At 36.9% G+C, this 25,143-nt stretch overlaps 1 protein-coding gene and 1 pseudogene across 4 annotated transcripts in view; one reads left to right on the plus strand and one right to left on the minus strand.

Moving 5' to 3' along the window:
* Deup1 (deuterosome assembly protein 1) overlaps window positions 1-24,983 on the minus strand; it is an 87,058-nt gene extending 62,075 nt beyond the window's left edge. The window contains exons 1-3 of one of the 4 annotated variants that reach the window (XM_048795786.1): window positions 23,956-24,983; window positions 5,421-5,592; window positions 3,921-4,016 (exon numbers count right to left, since the gene is read on the minus strand). In XM_048795786.1, coding sequence (XP_048651743.1) covers window positions 3,921-4,016; window positions 5,421-5,592; window positions 23,956-23,984 — 297 coding nt within the window. In that variant the 5' untranslated portion in view covers window positions 23,985-24,983. The remainder of the gene's footprint in view (window positions 1-3,920; window positions 4,017-5,420; window positions 5,593-23,955) is intronic. The other 3 variants (XM_015489990.2, XM_048795784.1, XM_048795785.1) reach the window with 3 other exon arrangements.
* LOC107145939 lies at window positions 8,898-10,607 on the plus strand (annotated as a pseudogene).
* Window positions 24,984-25,143: the final 160 nt, after the last annotated feature.

The raw sequence follows: 25,143 nt of genomic DNA on the forward strand, positions 1-25,143 counted from the left end.
CGTTTTTTTTTTTTTTTTGATGCTATTGTGAATAAAATTGTTTTCCTGATTTCTTTCTTGGCAGCTTTATTTTTGGTATGAGGGAAGGTAATGATTTTTGCATGTTAATTTTGTACATCTGCTACTTTGCCAAATTTGTTTATTTGCTCTGGAAGTCTTTTGATGGAGTTTGATTGACAGTTCCTTAATGACTAATGATGTTGAACATTTTTTTAATGTGAATATTGTTCATTTGTATACATTCTTTGGAGAAATGTCTATCTTTGTCCACTTTAAAATTTTGTCATTTGTTCTTTTTATTATTGACTAGCATTATGGGGTGGATATGGTCTGAGTGTGTCCCCCAAAGGTTCATGTGCTGAATTGGTTCTTAGCCTGATGATGCTGATAGATGGTGGAACCTTTAAGAAGTGATGCTTAGTGGAAGGTGATGAGGTTGTTAGGGCTACTTTCCTTGAAGGGATTAATGTAGTTCTTACAGGACCCTGCTTAATTCCTATTAAAAGAAACAAGAACAAGAACAAGTCTATAAAAAGAACAAGTTATAAAAAGAACAAGTCTAGCTTCTGAATCTCTCTGGCTTTCTATTTTTCCAGGTGATCACTCTCAGGGGCAGACTTCCACCATTGTGATGCCATCCACCATGTTTTGACACACCCAAGGGAGCCCTTACCAGAGGCCATAAGAGGGGCAATGGGGTTGCCTGATCTTGGATTTTCAGCTTCTAAAACTGAACTATATAAACCACTTATAAAATTCCCAGTCTCAGGTATTTTGTTATAGTGATGGGTAATGAAATAATAAAACATCATGTTCTTTTATTCTGTCCCATTTACAATATAATTGTCTTAAGTGTTTCCTCTATATCCTCCATATTAATACCTTAAACATCGCTGTGATTTTTTTATAGTCAAACAATAGGAAACTCAAAAGAAGAAAAAAGTATATTGTTATTTTCCTGTGTTTTTTTCTTCTAATGTTTTCCCTTCCTGATGTCTTCAGAATTATTTATTATTTTTCTTCTGCAAAGAGAAAACCCTTAAGCCATTCTTTTAGGGTAGGTCTACTAACGACAAATGCTCCAGGTTTTCCTTCATTTGACAATGTCTTGATCTCCCTTCATTTCTGAAGGATATTTTCACTGAGCATACAATTCTGTGCTCTTTCAGCATTTGAAATAAGTTGTCCCAACTTGCTTCTGGCCTCCATGGTTTCTGATGAGAGATCTATTATGTGAATTTGTTTTAAGGTGTCATTTCCCTCTTGTTGCTTCCAATTTTTTTGTTGTGGTTTGTTTCTTTCTTTCATGGTTTTCAGAACTTTGACTATGATATGTCTGGCCATTGATTCCCCTGGGTTTATCCTGTGTGAAGTTCACTCAATTTCTTGAAAATTTGGAACTTTCCAGGTACTATTTTTTTTTAAATACTTTCCCACCTTTTCCTCTCCTTCTGAAATTCTGATGATGTAAACTTTCAGTCTTTTGTCATAATATTGCATGTCCCCTAAGGGTTTATTTTCTTTTAGTCTTTCTGCTGTTCACATGGGGGTAATTCCTATGTACTTATAGCCTATCTTTCCTACTGACCATTCCCTTTGTCTTCAACATTTTGAACCCCTCCACTAATTTTTTTAGTTTGATTATTTTATTTTTCAGCTATAAAATTTCTAACTAGTTTTTTAGATTTAAATTTATTTGCTACAACTTTCTAATTTTTTATTCATTTCAAGCTTGTTTGTAATTGCTCATTAAAACATTTTTAATAGCTACTTTCAAATCCTTGCCAGATAATTCTAACATCTGTATGATCTTGACATTGGCATCTATTGATTATGTTTTCTTATTCAAGTTGAGATTTTCCTGTTTTTTGCTGTCATGAAGCATTTTCTATTGAAACTTGGAAATTTTGGGTATTGTGTCATGAGACTCTGAATTTTATTTAAATATTGTGTTTTAGCCATTCTAGTCTGACAATGTTCCTTCAGGGACCACCTTGTTATTGCCAGGTGGTAGTAGAAGTCCAGGTCTTGAGCTACTTCCACTGGTACCCAGAGGGAGATGCTCCTTATTCCTGCTGAGTGGGATTGAGAGTTTAGGGACCTCTAGCCTTTGGCTGAGGGAGGGTCATGAGTTCCTTCTTACTGCTTCTCATATGGCCATCTGTGCAGTGATACTCTAGTGGTGGTGGTGGACTTGTTAGCACTAAGCAGTAACTGATCACAAGGTTCCTTGTCATACTATGAGAATGACGGGGAGGGACACCATATTACCATGAAGTGGGTGTAGAGACTAGGCTCCATATGGTTTCCAGGGACACGATTGGTTTAGGAAGGCCATGACTGCTGGTGATGAAAATCCAGGCCTCCCACTCAGTCTGCTCACACCTCCCAGGCAAGGGGCTCAGGCTACTTTGTTATAGCCTGGAGAGGTGGAGGTCTGGGTTTTCCACTCAGCACTTATTGGTGGGGGTGGGAGTGGGGCTGTCTTACCCGTGGTGTTTGGCTGGAGTGGAGCAGTAAATGTATAAGAGTGTTTGATGTTGCCTCTTTCCTGGTCTTTTGGCTAAAGACAACAGGCTTCTGCTAGGCTTGTTTGCACCCACTGGTGTGTCTAATTTGCTAGCTTCTCTATCACCTAGTCTGGAGTAGATAAGGAAAAAAGAAATCCTAGGGAATTCACTGCTGTGTCATTCTTTGGGTCCCAGGGTTTTCAACCAATCTATCTTTTCTCCCCACTTCTCAGAGTCTTATGTTGTTTTTAACTGTATTCAGGAGGATGATAGGAAAAGTACTTATAGCCTATCTTTCCAGAAACAAAAGTCTCAAATAGTGATTTGATGTTTATGTTGTTATATTCATAGAAAAAACCCAGTTGGTTTACTTAAGGTTTAAATCTTAGGGTTTTAGCTAGGAAAAACTATGCATACTTTCATAACTTGGACACAATTAGTGGCTGTTACTTAAATTATAGGCAAAATTTCCAGGTAGATTATCTAATAAATGTCATATAAGATTAAGTCTGATACGAGCATACCAGTTAAGTGATATCAAATTGTTTCATATTCCAGTATTAATGGCCAAATAAGGAGAAGCATTAAATACTTTGGGCTCTATTGACAAGATTATCATATATGAAATCTTTGTACTCTAAGAAAAGTTAGTTATAAAATGAAATTTCATAATCAAACCATATTTCCCATTGATTCATTTCCTAGTTTAAGCAAGGACATAGCTAGCATCTGCTAGATTTGAGATGTCCAGATGACTACTGCCCTATGTGATAACTGTGGTAAGGAAAGAAGACTTTTGCTTGCCAGTACAGTAGGAAAGAATTTGGTATCCCTCTCATGACATATGAAGAAGCACTATCACTTATGAAATAGCCTTACCAGTAATAAAGACCAGTTTTATTCTTTCAATTATCGATTTCATTATAGCAAGCTTCCACATTACAAATTTCCATAGAATTTAAGGCATCCCTATTAGGTAGTAATAACCATGAAAGATAGTTCTGGTTTTTTGCTTCCCATTCACACAGCTAATAATTCTAATTTAATTAATCAACAAGCCTCTGTAGACCTAGAAAGCTATTTGTTTAGCACTGTGCTAACAGTTAAAGGACACAGAAGGTATAAAAAACTGACAATTTAGTAAAAGAGACAAAACCAGTATATAAACAATGACAGGGGCAAACATATAATTAAACATGTAATTAAAATATACGAACAATCAGCTTTAATAAAATTAACACACTTTTATAGGAAAAACATATCAGAGTGATACTGGCCAAATTATATTGTTATATTGTATGCATGTATGAATATAGCAAATCCCATCATTATGTACAATTATAATATAGGCACAAAAATGAGGGAAAAATATCAAAATGTTTAACACTAGATTGTAACAAGTTTTCTTACTTGAGCTTTTAGGGTTTGTAGTTGTCCTTCATAATTCTGAGTCATTGCTAAATTACATTTTTCCAGACTGTCCAACTTCTGTCGAAGTAATCCCACCTGCAGTAAGAATAAATTTTAATTTTGCTTTCTCTAAATTTTGCCTGACAAAATCAGAAAATGTGGAAAATAGAAGCATAATTTAAATAAAACTGCTGTACCAGACCAAGAATAAATATTTGTATTGCAGTTCTTAAAATGGCTATTAATAATTCACAAAACCCAAACATTGCCACCACTATTCCACCAGATATACATTATGACAGTGCAATATGGATATTTAACAAAAGATCCTTATCACCATCACATTTTAAACTAAGATTTAGAACTTACTTACTTTGCATTATCTTTTTGGGAAATTGTATCATCAATACTTAGGCAAAACCTCTACTAGCATAATTCATTTTTTTCCTGCCTGCAAAGTGAGCTCTGCTTTAGTGGTGCTATAAACAGCTGTTACATTTTTATAAGAATGAACATATTAAAAAGAAAAATGGCTACGGACAGTTGTTAAGGATTTGGCTTATTAAATTTGTCTGTTTAAAATGTAGGTAAGGCAACTGTTTACATATCTGTGTTCTTACAGGTATAGAAGTAAGAGAATAATCCCTGGCATATGCCAGGACTGATAACTTCCTCTTAGGAGAAAGGAAACTAGATCCCCAAAACTAAGGTAACCATGCCAAATGATAATATAGTTAACTATGCAAATAACAAAATCTATTGAAAGGCCAATAAAGGTAGAAAAGTAGCCAATGAATAAATTAACTGATGAAGTTTTAATATATGATTAGTAAACATTTCTCTTATGCTTCATTCACCAACCTCACCCCCTTGCCAAATACAGACACACACAAGTCAGTGCTAGGTAAGGCATATCGTTTTCCTGAACTTCCCAGGCCTGAGAACTCTCTCACATTCTCTGACCACCAGTTTGGCAATGAGCAGCCCAGCAGGGTCTGAGGGAGCTCCTCGAGGGTGGGTGCTCAGCTGCACACACATCTTAACCATACTCTATTCTTCTTTGTCCTACCACAATCAATTCTTACACCTAATTTTCAGGAAGTATTTTTTCTCCCAGATTAGAGGAGGCAAATGCTCTTGAACTCTGCCTTGAAGAAAGACACAGTTTTGATAGCCACTTCTTTGTTTCTATAGTAGCAAGCATTTACATCTTTGTTTGGAAACAATATTTATTTCACATATACAGTAATTTTTTTTTTTACTTTTATAGATGGCATTGACACTATATGACCATCTTCATCAGTAAGTATCTATGGATTTATTCTCTATGCTTATTTCTTGGAGTACATTAAGCATAGTATTTGTTGGCAGAATGTCAAGTAATAAATGCTGTTGCAGATGCCTGAGTAAAAGTATCTATAATGAAAAATGTTATAATAGAATAAATATTATTTGTAAGAGTCTGATGAATTATGATTTATTAATACACGCATTAAGTACCTCTTGACCTTTCTGATCCAAACAAGTTTGTGCATTTGCCAACTCTTGATCCCGAAGATCTAATCGTGTCTCCAAAGCCCTCATCTTTCTTTCCCAATCCAATTTCTTGTTGCTTACCATGATGTCAATTTGTTCCATTAATTCCTGAAGCTCAGCCTCACAAGGAGAAGCTCTGGCAATTGTAGAAAAGTAAAATACATTTTAAAAGACTGAATTGTGGGGGCAAGAAAAATTATTAATTACTTGGCCTAGCTTGATCATTTCCTCAAATTATTCAATTATTTAAATAGGAAGAAGTCTAAAAGCTAGAGGTTAACTTTTTAAATTAAAACTAAAAGCTAATTTCAGAGCTAGTAGTATATATACACTTAATTTTTTAAAATAACATTTCTAGAGTGGACTAATTATGAAAACTGGTAAGATTTAGCTGAAGGATTGTTACAAGTAAGTATATATGTACCTCTGTCTCATGTGTGTATGTGTGTGTGTGTGTGTGTGTGCATCTGTCCACACACCTTGGGAAGATTTTAGAGGCAAATTGGGACATCAAAAGAGCAAACCTGAACTAGAGAGGACCAGATTCATGAGTACTAACTATGCTGTCATACTGCTCCTCAAAAAGGGGGAACCTGGGCATGATGTCTATTTGGAAGAAATTTGATCAGACAGGTGTGGACAGTGTAGCACAAGTCTTTAGACAATGGGAATACTATAAGTGATATAGATGGCATTATATTTGGTCTAGAAAGGTCTATTGAGGTTGAAACTTGGTAACAGTGAATATTATAGACACTGAAATCTGGGAAGATGACAGATTGCTAGGTCTTCTCAGTACTGGGTTCTTTTTCTAGAAAGTTGAATCTTCCCAGAGAGTCCAGTCTCTTAGACTGGATAAGCAGGTGGATATTAAGACCTCAGACTTCAGTCAAGGGTCACAAAAATATCCTTATTAGGAAAGTGAATTATTTCATCATTCATTTCAATGGTGTTGATCAAGCTTCTAATGCATTATTGCGGTAGAGAGGAGGGCAGGAGGAGAGGCAAGTGTGAAATAACATTTCCCCATTTAGTTTAACCAAATCAGAATTTTAGGGCTAATTAAGGATTATTTAACATTTTGGAAAAAAATAAAAATAAAAATGAGACCCACAGAGGTCAAGGTCACACACAGCTAATTGTTCAAAGAGCTGGATCCTAGGCAGCTGTTTCTTACCTTTCATGCCTTCCTGTATATCACACAGCAGAAGACATGGTGTTATGGACAAGAACATGTTTAAAAAATACAACAGAAATTCATTCCATTGCAATAGGGTACGGTTAGAAACAGGTGTCAGAACCTAATGGATTCAGAATCTGAAATCATTTCCTAAAATACCCAGAATCATCCTGGTTTATTCAACAATGTATTTACTGATTTTGATATCAGAGAGGTTTTAAGTACAAAGTGCCATTTTGAAGCCTCATAGTAGTCCTGGAATAAGGCCCCAAAGCTTTTTCAACTTTTACTTAACACCTAAACCAAATCTGAGGAAATACAGCATACTAATTCCTCTATAAATAATTTGATTGATTTTAATTTAAATTATGATGTAGAGCAAAAGTACAGAACTGGCCTGGTGTTCTCACAACTTTTTTTTGTTGTTGTTATCAGGTATCATCATTTCCTACACATACATTTTGTATATTTCTTTTACTAGTTTAAGCTCTGGAAAAAGGGGACTTTATCAGTTTGGTTCCTCTCTATCTCACCAGAGCCTAGTGCAATACCCTAGCACATATTAGATACTCAATAAAACTTTGAAAAAAGAATAAATGAGCTGTTTTTTCATTATTGTCTCCTTGGAATATAGGAATGCCCCATGCTAATACATAAAAATGCAGGCCTAGAGTGTGGACATAATGTAATCTACCCAATTAATTTTATTAAATAATTTATTTATTAAATAATTAATTATTAAATAAGTGAATGAGTGGCTTACTTCCTGGTTATGACAATGGTATAAAAAAGTTAGAATATTAGACTCTCAGGTGGAAGGACTCTTACAAACCATCTAGTCCAACTGCTTTTACAGTGTGTACATTCCTTCTACAAATACTTCTTGAGAAAATCATCTGGCATACAACATGAATCAGATTCATCAGATCTAGGACAGAGTCCAAAATTCTGCATTACTAACAAAAGTATCAAGTGATTCAATGCCTGCTGAAGTTTGTGATTTATTTTGCAACATCACTGCAAAGAACTCACCCAGCCTATATCTGGATTCTTCCCTTAACTAATAGTTCCTGTCTGAGATTGCTTCTAGATGACAATAAGTTAGAATTTTTTTTTATATTGAACAACTTTTCCATGCACAGGTCCTAATTTGATCCATTGAGACCATTCAAAACTTTTCAACACAGAATGTTGAAGGTTAACATACTTGAATACAGTCATCAATGTACTGAATGCAGTTTTCAGTGTTCCCTGTTTTTTCTTCTCAATGTTAAGTATTAGAGACTGAATATACAAATGAATGATGGCCAGACCACATGATAGACTATGACTTGCAACTTCTGCAACAACTAGTTTGCAGCAATCATGCCAGAAAGGTCAGAGCTTGGTCACTGACTGCCAGCTTCCCCAATTTTTGCTCCCACTTCCAACTCACAACCAACTGGAGAAGGCCACATAGAATCTCCAAACTAGTCACATAGAAAGCCCTGCTTCTAGTTATTCTGTTCTTAGCTTCTCCATGCCACTAGTCTCCAGCCACAGCAGACCTGAAGCCTCCTGGGCCACTTTTTTTTTTTTCCCACTGTAAAGCTTTCTCATTTCCCTTCCTGCCTTTGAGTCTGCCAAGTAGTGATCATGGGTGATTACCTTGGTGATATAGCAAACTCGAAATAAATAGCTTTTGCTTGTTCTCATCTGGGTTATCTTGCTTATCCAAAAAATACCTTTGTTTCTTTTGATTGATAATAGACATTTTTCTCCACTTCTCTATACTCTTTACCCAGTTGCCCGGAAAGTATTACATATTTAGAATAAATTTTTTAAATTAATGAAAAAATTAATAACTATTGTAATATTTTCAGCCTTTTCAAAATCCTAGTGATTTGCTTTTGAACAAGTTGTTTTTTTATTTCCTACTTGAAATGTACCACTCAAGACTTTAACATAACACCATAGGTATGTCTCTTCAGCTCAGACAGGGACTCACATCTGTTGTTTTAGGTATCATATACTTTCATTCAACTTGATAGAGGTCACAATAGTTTAGAATTTTGGAGGGGAAAGGAAAAAGTGATATCTACTATTACAGGGTGGGTTTATTCTTTTTTAAATATTTTTTTAAGTTGTAAACAGACACAATACCATTATTTATTTAGTTTCATGTGGTGCTGAGGATTGAACCTAGTGCCTCACATGTGCTAGGCAAGCACTCTAGCACTGAGTCAAAACCCCAGCCCACCAGGTGCCATCTTATCTAAATTTATTTATTCTTATCTAAATTTATCTTTCTTTTTCCATGCAAGCTCTGAGTAAGCCACTTATTCACTATCTTCTGCTTGTTTAGTTTCTTAAGGGGGATCCAAGGGCAGGGCTTTACAGTCATCCCTATTGAATTTCAGTTTCACAGTTTCAGGTTTTCAGCCTGGGTCACTGGTTCATTAACCACTGTATGAGATACTGGGAAAATTGACAGGAAGCCAGACGCTACCTGTGCATAGAAAGGGACATTCAAGGAAGGCAGAAGAAAAGACTGATGAATACGTGCAGGTATCTTAGAAAGGAGGAGTCCTGAACACAGACCTAGAACAGAGATTGGGCTATCTCAGGTGTCCTAAATGAGGGGATATCTGAGCTTATATTTGGGATCCTGCTTCCATCAGAGAATGTCTTTACTAAACCATCCAGTTTTGGGTCAGCTGCAGATTAGCTATTTTATATAGAGACATTCACAATATTTATATATTAAAGAAATAGGGATATATAAAATATATACTTTCATGTACTACATGTGTATATAAAAGCTATTAATAAAGTGCCATCAAGAATAAAATTGAGGACAGAGCCTTGTGACATTCTACTATCAAGCCCTTCATGGTGACAGTGATCCATTGATTACTCCCCTTTATTATTATCAGATACTAATCAATTTAATTAACTTTGCAACTTTTTCTTTCTTTCCTACAAAAATGAAAAGCCCTGTAAAATATGATGGTAAAACTCAAATACAACAGCAAACTGCCCACATTCCTATTCTACTGACACAGCAGCACCAGCACCCACCATGGCCACCATTCAGCATCTGGAAGGAAGATGGCACCTGGTGGACTATAAAGGCTTTGATGGCTACACGAATGAATTAAGAGAGGGACTTACTATGAGGAAAATGGGTGCAATGGCTAAGTCAGAGTGTATCATCACTCTTGAAAACCAGAAATTCATATAGAAATGGAAAGCACCTTGAAAACAACATAGTTTTTTTTTTTGTACCCTGGGAGAGAAGAAACTGTAGCTGATGGCATAAAAACTCAGATGTTTTGCAGCTTTGTAGACAGCACATTGGTTCAGCATCAGGAATGGGATGGGAAGGAAAGCACAATTATAAGAAAATTGAAAGATGGGAAATTAGTGGTGAAATGTGTCATGAAAAATGTCACCTGTACTTGGTTCTATGAAAAATCAGACAAAATTTCTATCATCACTGTGGACAGGAATTAACTGCAAGAATGAAGAAGCTTAGTTCAATGAGCAAATCTCCCTACTGCTGCTGCTTTTTTTTTTCATTGCTGTGTTCAATTATCTCTTTATCATAACATTTTACATGCAACTTTCAAAGTGTTGGTGTAACTAGTATAATCCCTTCAGTTAGTAAATATTGAATGTATTTGTGGTTAAAAAAAACAACAAAAAAAATCCAAATACAACTCTTGTTTCCTTGAGGTACCAACATATTAATCCTATAAACTGGGACCCATCTAGTGTGTGGAACTTAACTTGCTTAACATCCCTTAAGAACATGTGTCTGCTAAAGGATCAACCCCACCCCAGTTTATGATGCAACTCCTAAGCAGCTTATGAAATTCCTCTTGCGGGCTATAAAGCTGCTCTGTGAATGCTCGACTCACTGCTGCTCTCCTCTGAGAAACAGCCTTGTCGGTTTGCCTCATGCTACTGACAATAAATCTCTTGTGAGAGACTCTGGCGTGTGGTGTGGTCTTTGGTCTTTGTGTGGACTCTGCAAGTGTCCTTTCACACTGCCCTTTCTCCATTGTATACTCCTTTGTTAAAAATCAGTTGGCTGAAAGTAATGCTTTGCTGTATTGTTTACTGTTGTCTTAGCATCATCCCTGCTCTATGTATACCTTGTTCAGTCACCTACTATCTGCTATGTGGGCCTCTGGACTGCTCTGATGCTGAATGTCCTTAACTGTTCTGTCCACATCCCACCTGATAACAACAAGGACTTGGGGTTACTTCCCCCAACTTTACCCTCTTTAAGCAGGAAGCAGCTTGGAGATGTTATCACCCATTTTTCCACAGAAACCGGATGTAGAAATTGACAGTGGGAAAATGTAACAGTGGTTCATTTTATGCTTTTAACATAGCCCTTGCTGCTCTGCCACTGCAACTTATTTTTTAAATGCACATGTTTCTTTTTCTTCGTCTCTCCTTGCTCTTTCCTAATCTCTCCTCCTCCCTAATCTTGGGAGGAAGCAGGATTACCTTTCTTCCTTATTTTAGGCAGATTCATCTGTCCATGAGTACACACCTCTACCATAAGAATGAAGTAATCCAGACTTTGGAATGGTACTAGAAGATCTCAGAAATGATTATCTCCCAAATTAACAAGTGAATTACAACTCCAGCAGAGAACATGTAGAATGTAATCTTTGAATTACCTCTTTAAAAGCCCCCTGTTCCTGCTGATGGACAGATTCACAGCCTCTGGGACAGGAGTCCCCTCTGTTTCTCCTTTGCTAGCAAAGCAAAACAACTTTCTTCCTTTTCCTCTAAAAAAAAAAAAAAAATCTGTTGGCTGTAAATGTGTGGGGTTAACTCTGGGCTCTCTGTTCTCTTCCACTGGTCTGTGTGTTTTTATGCCAGTAATGATGTTTTGATTACTCTTGTTTTGTAGTGTATTTTGAAGTCAGTTGTTATATTGCTTCTTGATTTGTTTTTTATTGTTGTTTTTGTTTTTGCTCAGCATTGTATTAGCTATTCAGGGTCTCACTGCAGTAAGAATGGCTATTTTCAAAGAGAAAATAAGAAGTGCTGGTGTAACAGGGGCTCACTTGATGTTTTGACTATATCCCTTGTGGCTTTGAAACTTAATTTTTTTTTCTTTTTCCCAATCTCCTTTTCCCTAAAATTCTCCTCCCTGATCTTCTTTTTCTCTCTAATCTCATTTTCTCTGAATCACTTCTATAAAAGCCCCCTATATTCCTCCAGATGGGAAGAATCACAGCTTTGGGACAGGACTCCCCTATGTTTCTCCCTTGCTAGCAAAGCAATAAACCTTCTTTTTCCTTTTTCTCAAAACTGTGTCTTCATTAATGGATTGGCATTGGGGACAAGGACTGAGCTTTCAGCAACACTGGCAAGGATATGAAGAAAGACAAACCCTTTTCAATGTTGCTGAAAATTTAGTAGAGTCATTATGGAGATCAGTATAGAGTTTTGTTTTGTTTTTTAACCTGAAAACAGAATACCATATAATCCAGCAGTCCCATATACACAATGGAAATGAACTTGTTGAAAAGACACCTGAAATCCCATGTTTAATACTATTCACAATAGCCGGGTATATAATCAACTAAATGTCTACCAGGAGATGAATGGATAAAGGAAATGTGGTTTATATACATAATAGAATTCTACTGAGCCACAAAAAGCATGAAATCCTGTAATTAGCTACAACATGGGTGGACCTGGAGGACAGTACAAAGCTAAATAAGTACAGAAATATAAGCAGTATGAATGGAGAGCCTATAGAATGGGAGCAAATTTTTAACATACGTACATCAGATAGAGCACTAATCTCTAGGATTATATACAGAACTCAAAAATCTTAACACCAAAATAACAAATAGCCCAATCAATAAATGGGCCAAGGAACTGAACAGACACTTCTCAGAAAAGGATATACAATCAATCAACAAATATTGGAAAAAATGTTCAAATCTCTAGCAATTAGAAAAATGCAAATCAAAACTACTCTAAGATTTCATCTCACTCTAGTCAGAATGTCAGCTACTAAGAATACAAACAACAATAGGTGTTGGTGAGAATGTGGGGGAAAAGACACACTCATACATTGCTGGTGTGACTACAAATTGGTGCAGCCAATCTGGAAAACAGTATGGAGATTCCTTGGAAAGCTTTGAATGGAACTACCATTTCACCCAGCTATCCTACTCATCAGTTTATACCCAAAGGGCTTAAAAACAGCATACTACAGGGACACAGCCACATCAATGTTTATAGCAGCACAATTCAAAATAGCTAAATTGTGGAGCCAACTTAGATGCCCCTCAGTAGATGTATGGATAAAGAAAATGTGGAACATATACAAAATGGAATATTACTCAGCATAAAAGAGAATAAAATCATGACATTTGATTTTATTCTCAGGTAAAGGCTAAGTGAAGTAAACCAATCCCAAAAAACCAAATGTCAAATGTTTTTTCTGATATAAGGATGTGATTCATAATGGGGATGGGAGGGGAAGCATGGGAGGAATAGACAAACTTTAGATAGGGCAAAGGGGAGGGAGGGGAAGGGAGGGGGCATGGGGGTAGGAAAGACAGTGGAATGAGATAGACATCATTACCCTAGGTACGTGTATGAAGACACGAGTGGTGTCCCTCTACTTTGTGTACAACCAGAGACATGATAAATTTTGCTCTATATATGTAATATGAATTGAATTGCATTCTGCTGTCATATGTAACAAATTAGATTAAATAAACAAAAATTAAAAATAAGCACTATATGATCTCATTCATGTGGAATTTAAAAAAGGTTAATCTTAGAGCAGTTGACAGCAGAATGACGGTTACCAGATACTGGAGGAGCAGTGAGATGTGCAGAAGAGATTGATCATCCAGCACAATGCTATTGTTGTTTGATAGGAAGAATAAGATTTTAATTTGTTCTTTTTAGATAGACATAACAGTAGAGTATATTTTGACATATTATACATACATGGACCATATCTTATTCTAATTAGGATCCCATTCTTGTGGTTTTATATGATATGAAGATTCGCTGTAGTATATTCATATATGAACATAGAAAAGTTCTATCTGATTCATTCCATTGTCTTTCCTATTCCTACCCCTCTCCCTTCCCTTCATTTCCTTTTGTCTAATCCACTGAACTTCATTTCTCCCCCACCCTTTAATGTGTGTTAGCATCCATATATTAAAGAGAATATTCAATCTTTTGTTTCTTGAACTTGGCTTATTTCACTTAGCATGATAGTCTCCAGATCTATTCATTTACCAGCAAAAGTCAATATTATGGCTAATATTCCATTGTGTATTTATACCAAATTTTCTTTATCCATTCATCTATTGAAGGGCACCTATGTTAGTTCCATAGGTTAGCTATTTATTGTGAGTTGAGTTGCTATAAACACTGATGTGGCTGTGTCACTGTAGTATGCTGATTTTAAGTCCTTTGGGTATATGTTGAGGAGTGGGATAACTGGATCAAATGGTGGTTCTGTTCCATGTTTCTGAGGAATCTCCATACTGCTTTCCATAGTAGTTGTACCAATTTTCAGTCCCACCAGCAATGTATGAATGTACCATTTTTCCCATATCAGGAGAAATAAGTTTTGGTATTCCAGGGCACAGCAGGGTCAATATGATCAACAAAAAACACTATATATCTTAAAATAGAGGAAAGGAATTTAAATGTACTACTCATAAAGAAATGATAAAAGTTTAAGGTGATAGATACATTAATTACCTTGAGTTGATCATTATATGATGCACACATAAATCAAAACATCATATTATATCTCATAAATATATAAAAACATTATGTGCAAATAAATAAAATACCTTAAAAAAAAAAGAGCCAGGGTAAGATGCATGGTTATTCATGGAGGTAACCCACAGCAGTTTTGTGGCTGGTGGGCTCTTTAGAGAGGTTTTTATAAGTACATTTAAGCACCCATTTTTTAAAATATATAAGCTTTAAAATATAAGTTTACATACTGACTCTTAGAAAAGGCAGAACCTCTTCAGATGGACTGCTACAATGACTGTATGGCTTGTTATCCACACCAAGATGGTTTTGAAAGTGAAAGGGGTATTAGTAATAATTATGCTAGGATACCAGGTGGAAACTGATTATTCTGGTCAAATTGAAATGTAAGGTCATCCTTATATTCATAGATCTGGAAAATGGAGGTGAAAAGACAGGTTTATAAAACAGAAAAGAGAAAAGGAAATAGAGAGTGAGTTCAATTTGGGAATTTAAAAGACAAATAGAGAAGTAATCATGGAAGGAAAGGAGGAGGCAGGGAGAAACAGAGAAAAGAGAGTAGACTATTTCATAAAACATGGGATGGTCTAAGAAATGGGTTTCCAAATGGGTTGATAAGCAATCGAATTAGGTCTTAACTTTTTCAAAATCTTTTTAGTGAAACTCATTCTAAAATATATTACATACTTATTTGCCTAAGCTAATAGGCTATACTAAATATAATTTAACTTTTCCATGGTGACTCACAGACCCTGTTCTGTACATCAAAGACTGTACCCCACAAGAAACATTAACAAGACCAAGTAGGAGAGACTCCAGGAGAAGTCTCAGAACACACATTCATAGACATTGCTGTGATATCAATCTGTTCTTTAGTCAGTTGTCTCTCCTAAAGTAGTAAAGTGAAAGGTTTGTTATTTTAGGACTTTTAGGTCATAGTTTCATAGTTACCCTTCTTCAAAATTAATTACTGAGTAATAGATTTTAAAAAATTTTTCTCAATCCTTTTCTTGTCATCCAAAAATGTTATTTACTGTCATCATTAGTGTTTGCTGAGTTAGCAGCACTAAAATGCCTATTTTTAAAAATAAATTTTTTTAGTTGTGGATGGACACAAAACCTTTATTTATTTATTTATTTATTTATTTATTTATTTATTTTTATGTGGTGCTGAGGATCAAACCCAGTGCCTCACACATGCCAGATGAGTGTGCTACCACTGAACCACAAACCCAGCCCCTAAAATGCCTATTTTTACTGCATAATTGAGACGGTGGCTCATATTCAGTCCATTCTTTTCTCTTGTTTGCAAGAAGCTTAATGCTGTGATGTGGAGGAGGCATAAATCTCACTATTAAAAAAAAATGGGTGCTTAAATGTACTTATAAAAACCTCTCTAAAGCCTTTATCATGACAATGAAAGGGAGGCATTAATAGAAATAAAATGCAATGCCATATCCTCCAAGTTCCTATCAATGTTTTATCAGAATTCTAGGAATGTACAAATTTAAAAATCTCTTTTTTTGTGTTCTAAAGAGAACATAAATACCTACATTAAAATACCTACATTACAAATGATTTTTTAAAAATAACTTTTCACATTTCAAATAACTTCTAGTGACCAATGAAAGGAGGTGAGAAGACAGTGACAGTGAAATATTAGTATCACCATCTTTATTTTCAAGTGGTTCTTGATGATTATTTGGAAGTATAAATAGCTTCAATGTCTTCATAAACTTATGCACATAAATCATTACTTCACAGTAATATACACAAATATATAATACAATTAATAATAATGTTTATCTATACATGCATCACTTGGCTCTGAAAGCCAATCTCTAGGACAACTGAATTTCCTCTTGAAATAAAGCCTATTTGATAAGAAACCAGCATTAGTACACATGAGGCTAGTTATTTTATTCTTTGCTCTTTAAAATTGGAGCCAGCTATTTCACTAGATCCCAACAGGGAAGAACTAGCTAAGAAATGATAAGAACGGTTTTTCCAATACCAGACAATTTTTAAAAATTTCTTTTCTTTCTTTTTTTTGGTATTGGAGATTGAACCCAGGTCTCTTAACCACAGAGCTACATCTCCTACCCTTTTTAAATTTTGAATCGGATCTAACCAAGCCTTGCTAAACTGCTGAAGCTGGCCTTGAACTTGTGATCTTCCTGCTTCAGCCTCTGGAGGCACATGCACCACTGTACCTGGCTGAACATTGGGAATTGCTAATGAACCTCTTATGACAGCTTGTTGTGATAATTTCTTAATGTGCACCTGCAGCCAAAGCTCCTGAGCTCCAGATTTCTATATCTTCCCACCTATTCGACATTGACATTTCCATAGAGTGTCTAGTTGCCTCCCAAATATCATGAATTCAAAACAGAGCTCTTGACTCCCTGCACCAGAAACTTGTTCCCAGCCCAGGGCTTCCTAACTGGCATAACTGCTACCAGTCGCGTAAGATAAAAATTCTTCATGATTTGTTTCTCCCTCAAACCACTCAAACAACAGTATATCTTGCTGGTGCTACTTCCACTATATGTCCTAAGTTCTAACCACTTTTTACCATATCTAGTGATAAAGGTTGATCTGGATTATCCTTATCACTCGTCTGCTAGTTTTCTACTGCTATAGTTTGGAGATGACTTCACTGTTTCCCCCAAAGATTCACGTGTTGAAAGTTTGGTGCCTACTGTAGTGATGTTGAGAAGTGATGTAATCTTTAACAGGTGTAGTCTAGTGAGAGACAATTATGTCATTGGAAATATCACCCTTCAAAGAGATGAATGTAGTTCTCACAGGATCCTGGTTAGTTCCTATGAGGGTGAATTATAAAAAAGAGAAAGCCTGGCCACTGAATCTTTCTGACTTCTTTCCATGTGATCTCTTCAGAACCTGCTCCCACCGTCCTGATGCCATCTGCCGTAAGACCCTCCTATAGGGCTTCCTGATCTTTGGACTTTCAGCCTCCAAAACTGTGAGGTAAATGCGTGCCTTTTCTTTATAAAGTGCACAACATTAAGTGTTTTGTTATAGTAACAGAAGATGAAATAGTGACTACCTTAGATATCCATCTTTCCTTACTTTCATATTGTGCTCTTATATTATTCAGAGTAGAAATGTATACAGTTAAGAAATAGATACATTTCTCAGTGTTTCTTCAGAGAGACATGGCCATGTAACAAAATCTGGCCTGTGAAAGGTAAGAAACATTACTAAAAAGTTATTTAAAAGAGGATTGTTGCAGATGTTGTGGATGCTCTATATATCCTCATGTTTACCACTTCAGGACACTGGCCTGATTTCCAGTGGATAAATTCCTTCGGCTGGGTGCCTTCCATAGCTACTAGTATCTTGTCACCTGTGTGATTACAAGAGTTTTTGCTTTGCTTGTCTGTGTTTCCTACCCTTGCCTTCCAATGTGCTATTCTTCCCAAGGAATTAGAAGGAACATTTGAAAACAGAAAATATCATGTAAAATGTTTAAAACTAGATGATGATTTTTAATGGAAAATGTCATATCTTTTCTCTAAGTCCTCCAGTGACTTTTACACAGTGAAATCCAAAGTTTTTACCCAGGTCTACAGTGTCCTATAGGATCTGGCCCTATTTGCCTTTCTGATTTCACCTCTTACCAGATTTCTCCTTGCTTGCTTCTTTCTAATCTTACTGGCCTCCTTTCTGTTCCTTGAAAACACCAAGCATGTACCAGCTTCAGAAGCTTGGCTTTTGCTTATTCCTTTATGTGGAATACTGATCCCCAGCATATCCATGTGTCTAGTTTTCTCACTTTCTTCAGGTCTTTCCAAATGCCTCCTTCAGATTTATTCTGTAACTTTTTATTCTAATAATTTGCTTACTTTTTCTTCCGAACAGCTATTATCCTGGCCTCCAATATAAAGAAAATTGTATATCCATAAAACGTACTATAGTAAGAATCCTCCCACTAGATTGTAAGCCCCATGAGGTCCCGGATATCATTGTGTAGCCACAGTATCAGTCTTGAACTACCAACCATAAGAAAAATATGAATACTAATTTATTTGGGTATTATAAGACTCTGAACACTTACTTAAAATTTGTGTTCCAATAGGCCTGTTTTGACGTTTTGCATCAGGAGAATGGGGTACAGCCTTATCACTATAAGTTGGTGGTGCAAGTTCAGTTTCTTGATTCAGTCTATTGTCACTTGGAGGAAAAGAGTCCTCAGTACTGCTACGTGGAGTTGGCACTGAGGCTTCCCAACAGCTCTTTACTGATACTATCTTGGTTGGGAAGGGCAGGAGTGCCTCTTTATTCCCCATCACATGGCCTCTACTGACATTGAGTTAGTGGCCTTATTACCACTTTTGCTCAAAGTGTCTTGCTTTTCTTTGCCATTGTAAGTGTGTATGTATCTCAATTGGAATTGTCTGATTTGAGGAAAGATTTCATTATTCCTGAGTTCATGGGTTATAGCACCAGTCTCATATCCCACCTCAGTTTCTATTAAGATACTCACTGCATGGGCAATCCTACCAGCTATTTTCTAGATGTTAAATGTTCTGCTGATCCACCAATTACTTCCTATTCTTGAATCATTTTAAGTAGCATATAATTTGAAAATTATAAGATTAGAATAAAAGTATTTTTATTTCTCCTTAGAGAAAATTTAGAAGCCATTTCACTTTATGGATTCTATAGTATACCTGGCTCTCTCCTCTTATGCACATTGGCATTTGTATAGTTTAAGGTTAGACACTCCATTGCACTATGGCTTGGTTAATGAATTTCCCCAGGGACAGTTATGCTGCATGTTTGTACTTGAGTATGGCATTTATGAAATGTATTTTTCCTCATTCTATAATGCTTCCTATTGTAAGAAACAATAACAACTTAATAATTGCTTTTAGAAGAAAATGAGAATAATAACCAAATATTCCTATTAATTTCAGGATATAAGTAACACTAAAAGATGAAAGCAATGTACCTTAGTATGTTACCTTCAGAGACTCCATAAAAGCATACCCTAGTCTAACTTGTCTCTGACCATGAAGCCACTCCTACATAACCATGTTCCACACACTCCCCAATTAAAAGGTAAACCTTCAATGCCCCAAAAGAATCTCTAAAACATTTCCAGTATTCATGTTTTTCACACCCTGCTTTCATACAACTCTACTCCTAATTCTGAACTCTTAACTCCACTTTGCCCTGGTCCTTTGAATGTTGTATTTATATCTGATCTCCCTTTGTTTGACACTATTCCTCATTATAGATTCTCATTCTTTCAGTTCATTTATTCATTCACATACGCTGACTGCATACCCCCACACCTGGCAGGCACTGTGCTGGGCCCTGTGATGCAGTGGGGAAGAAGACTAACAGTGCTGAACAGAACTGGAGCTCCTGGAATCCACTGACATACAGTGTTGCTGAATTGACTCCATGTTCCTATTTTCACTGCTGCTCTTGCCTATTTTCCCATTTTTGTCTCTATTTCTCCCTTTTTGCTTCATAATTTACCATTCAATGAGACTGCTCCTTTCGTCTAGGGAGATGATAAGTGGTGTGCTCACATCTCTGTAACTTTCATGTGTTTAGCACTTCTCTGGCTCATAAATGCTCTGATAGAGGTTCACAAATGTTTCAGATACTTTTAAGGTGCCAGAAAACTGAGCACCACAGAACACCAGGTCAGGTGAACTGTGCTTAGCCCCTAATGTTTAAACCTAGGTTTATACATATCAGGCCCTTTTCCTTTTCCTCCCGCTACCCTCTCCTCTTTTCCCCCTCTTCCTCCTCCTTCATGATACTTCCTGTAATGCATGTAACAATCTTACTGTTCTGTAAAAGTCATGTGCAAATGTATCTACACAGTGGTGTTTTTTCACCTTTCCCTAAACTCGGCAAGAGCTTAATTATTCTCCCCAAAGAGTCTTAACTTCTTTATTTTCTTCCTCCCTTTCTTCCTTCTTTTTGAATTTCCTTTCAAAATCACTCACTGAATTCCTATGATCACTTAGCATTGTGCTAACATTTCAGACTCTACCTTCAAGTTAGATGTCCAGATTTTTACCCCAGGTCTACTTCACTTTATTTCTTCACTAGGGAAATAAGAAATTAGAAGAACTTGTCAAATTTGATAACTCTGGAGAATAAATGTATGTATGGAATGGAGGGTAAAGTATGATGGAGAGAGAATAGCCTGGGTCATCCAGAAATCAAGAGAATCAATCAAAGTATAAGGAACTCTCAATGTGCAAGAATAATAATATAACAATTTATTAAAGTTGCAATATATTGACATATCAGAAAAAATGAGTTTTTACAAACTGATTAAAACTATATTTAACTAATCAAGAAACGCCGGTAAGTAAAGTTGTGATTCTGAATGAATGTATCTCACAGGGAAAGGGCACTTTAAGGGCTAAGAAAGATGTACACATAGAAAAGCAGTGTTTTGAAGGACCTTTCTTTATTCAGATCTGAAAAGCTAAGCTTTAATATTCATCTATCTTGTTTCGTTGAAAATATGGCTCTCGGGCTGGGGATGTGACTCAAGCAGTAACACGCTCTCCTGGCATGTGCGGGGTGCTGGGTTCGATCCTCAGCACCACATAAAAATAAAATAAAGATGTTGTGTCCGCCAAAAACTAAAAATAAATATTAAAATTCTCTCTCTCTCTCTCTCTCTCCTCTCGCTCACTCTCTCTTAAAAAAAAAAAAGAAAATATGGCTCTCATGGTAAATAAGAAGAATTTGGTGGATGGTGTAGCATACTTAGATTTTTAGGAAGCATCCAACAAAGTCCTATGAAAGAGATCAATGGCTAAGGTATAAGTCACAGAATAAAAAATATAGAATATTCAGTAGAAAAAAATGAGACTTTTAGTTAAAGATGGATGAATACACACACTTTGCTCCCTTCCTAAATTCTACTAAAATAAAACAAGGGGATATTTTTAACATACAAGGTTAAGTCTACAAGGACAAAAATAATGGGAATAATGGGAGCTGGTGGTAGAGAAAAACAAGAAGCAACCCAAGTAGGTACTTCTGGAAGCAGGGCGTGAGTGTAAAGCTGAAGTTAGGAGGAATGAATAAGAAGGAGTTGGGCTCCTAGGTCTTCTCACTGGCATTAGACTCAAGGCATATTCTCTGGGAAAAGGGAAAATACAGAGGCTCTGGACTGAGGGACTACCAGGCACAGTGGGGGCAGGGGCACTATGCTGGAAACTGGGGGAGAGGGTTAAGTTAAAGTCTCACAGTGTAAGTCTAAATTTCCAGCCTCCTCCTCTTCCTCAGCTCCCAGAATGCTAGCAACCCAATGTACATCCTCTAAGAAGGAGGATGAAGATCTGATCAGCCTGACATCAAATCCTGCAAACAAATAGCCTACCTCAAATGGCCACACAATGACCACCACTGTTATTAAGCCCTTCCATGTGTATCTGCTTTCTTCCCACCTACTTTCTACTCTATTATTATTATTATTATTATTATTATTATTTTGGTACTAAAGATTGAACTTGGGGGCACTTGACCACTAAGCCACATCTTCGGCCCTACTTTGTATTTTATTTAGAGACAGGGTCTCAACTGAGTTGCTTAGGGCATCACTTTTGTTGAGGCTGGCTTTGAACTTGGGATCCTCCTGCCTCAGTCTCCCAAGCCACTGGGATTACAGGTGCATACTCTATCATTCTTAAATAAGAGAAAGCAAAGGGATCCCAGGGTTATGTGAAGAAAGCCACTCACCTGAAAAAGAAGGTAGGTCAAATACAAACAGACATTTTTGAAGATACATAATCTGTGTCTTAGTTCTTAATGTCATCATCATTCCAGAGAGCCAACATGTAATCAATCCAGAATTCTAATACTTGGCTCTGCTATGGATCATAGAGTATTCCCTGAATCTCACTGCCATTCATTTCCAACACAGAGGGAATCAGAGCCAGACATATCTGAATTCAATTGTATATTCTGGGTAGAAATTTGTGTTTTCTTTTCTGTTTCTGAGCCTCAATGTGGCAGAGTAATACTCATTCTTTTATAGATGCTCCTTGACTTAAAGTGGGGTTACATCTGGAATGCTGAAAATATCATAAGTTGAAAATGCTTGATACACTAACCTATTGAATATTGTAGTTTAGCAACACAGTACACTGTGTATAGTATCAGTATCTACTCGCTAGCTGCTGCTGTGCAGCATTGTCAAATAGAATTATACCAGGTATTAGGAAGAGATACAGACTCCAAATTTGAACTATGGTTTCTATTGAATGTATATCTCTTCAGTACCATCATGAAGCTGATCATAAGTCAAACCATCACGAGTAGGGGATGTCTCTATTATACAGCATTTAAGTTTAGACATATGGCTGCCTTTGGTAAAAGACCAAATTTCCTAGTGTTCTCACCTCTACCTGGGACTAAGTTCTGACCAATGGATAATAAAACCTTAGTGAGGCCTGCCACTTCCAGGTCATACTCCCAGAAGGAAAAGTCTTGTTCTTTCCTCTCTCCCTTACCCTTCTCTCCATTAAGAGCACAGTCGTGATTGTGGGAGCTTATTTCCAGAGATGGAAATAAGGTAATGAGATGGCAAAGCTGCCCTACCAGTCCTGGTCTGCTTATCTCTGGACTAACGTATAAAATAGAAATAAACTGTAATCTTACTTAAGTCACTATATTTGGGAAGTCTATTATAAGAACTCAGATTACATAATAATATATTCTATTTTCTTACTGTAAAATGAGAATGATACCTAGCAGGACTGTTTTAAGGAGAAGGAATGGAAAGAGTGATAGTTGTTACTATGCACCATCCAGACTTGTAAAGCTTTCCTTCGGAGCCGTATGTCAAAGTCATGGTCTGAGCAGAATCACTGAAAGTGGGACACCTGGAGCGGTGTGACTAGTGCCAAAGTTCATCACAATGAAGATTGAGTGCTATAGTACACCTTCCAGATCTGAGGTCAGTTAGGGGCAAGTTAGTTAATAAAACAAAAGGAAGAAAAACCTTTGTGGCACTGGTGGCAGCGAGGGATATGGACATATTTATGAAAAAGAATTTGGTTCATTTTGCAAGCTGTTTGTTCTTGAAACTTTTGACAAAATATCCAGCTATTACTGTTTGAGAATCTGGATCTATTTTGAGACTGTGTTTAAGGGTTGAGTTTAGTTTTAAGAGCAAAAGTAGAGGTAAACTAGGGACACTCAATGCAGTTAGAAAGGAGCAAGCTGTCTAGGAGTTGCTGTACTATGGAAATGGAGAGCATCTCAGGCCAGCCTGGGCATCATCACCATACTAGACATTGGACAAAGTCATTAAAAGTTGAAAAAAATAGTGATTTTCAAGTACAAGACTGAGTCAAAATTGGAAAGACTTACACTAATGAATTTTAATAAGTCTCTTGAATTTCCCCAAGTCTCCTTACCAAAAATAATTGGCACATCCTTCTATTAATAATACATTTCAAAATTCATGTTTCATCAAGGTGGTGTGGCATAATTAAATATTAATTTATTAAATAGAAATTTCTCAGGACTTACCCCACTGTAGTATGGGCTTGGTTCTCCATGTCAAGAAACTGCTACATCTGGTTTATATTTCTTGGTTTTGGATCTGTTGGGGGAAAATGATCTAGATTCCTAAATTGCTTACATTTTTTAACCTACAAAACATGAAAATTTGCTATTGGCAAATTTAGTGTTAGTTTTTCTGAGTATGGTAGCTCTTATTATTACAAAATGTAGAAATTGGGATTTTTTTTTTGTTCTTTTATTTTCCTTCTTTTTAAAAAAAGCGCTCCTGTACACTTATGATGGGTGTTACTGACAGAAACGAGCATTAATTTACTATTCAATGATCAATAGCTTGGTACCAGGTCCTTTTCAAAGTGCTCAGTACAGGTTGATGAGTAAAATAGAATTCCTGTTTCAGAGGAGGTACAGCTAGAGGTTTTGAAGCTTTCCATCCAGGTAAATCGCCTAAAGTTTTCCCTTTATCTGAATACATTCATTCTTTATTCCTTTCTGCATTTTGTTAGAAAGACTGTATCATGAGATTTAGGACAAAAAAAAAAAAATAGTCTTAAGAAATGCCTTGAGATACAAAGAAAATGGATTTAAAATAAAACAAAAAGGATTTTGTGGGTACCGTCTTACCTCTTGCCTAAAGTAAAATAATGTTTGTCCCAGCAACAAAGTTTTAGTTAAAAAACAGTCTACGAGGACAAGTGGACAAAGTATTGAAAGACACGACAACTCCTCTGAATCACTACATAAAAGTCAATTAAAGAGTATCTGGGGTGGTGGAGGAGGAAGGCGACATCAAAGGAATCGGACCTGTGTGGAATTGTTGGGGGGCCGGGCAAGGATGGTGAATGAAAACCTGGCCACAGGTAGAGATGAGTAAATGATTCTGCAGGTTTTCTCAGAGGCCCTGAGGAGGTAAGTGACCTGCCCAGGTCCACACAGCTAGCTCCTAGACCTTCCCGCCTGGGCAGAACCTTGCGCTCTGGGTTCCGCAAGGCGGGTCCAGGCATCCCGGTCGCCGTCCACCCGCCGCGCGCCCCGTCCGGCCCCGCGCAGGGGTCCAGCCGGCCTCCCGCCGGGCGACCTCGCAGTTGAGCCTCTCGCCGCTGTCCCGGGGCAGCGCCAGCCGGAGCAGCCCGGCCGGCGAGGGAGAGGGCGAGGACCCGGGGACGAGGGGGCCTGGGAGCCCCCGGGAGGTTCACC

This window comes from Marmota marmota, unplaced genomic scaffold (genome assembly GCF_001458135.2).
Source record: "Marmota marmota marmota unplaced genomic scaffold, marMar, whole genome shotgun sequence".
In the NCBI taxonomy this organism is placed as follows: Eukaryota; Metazoa; Chordata; class Mammalia; order Rodentia; family Sciuridae; genus Marmota; species Marmota marmota.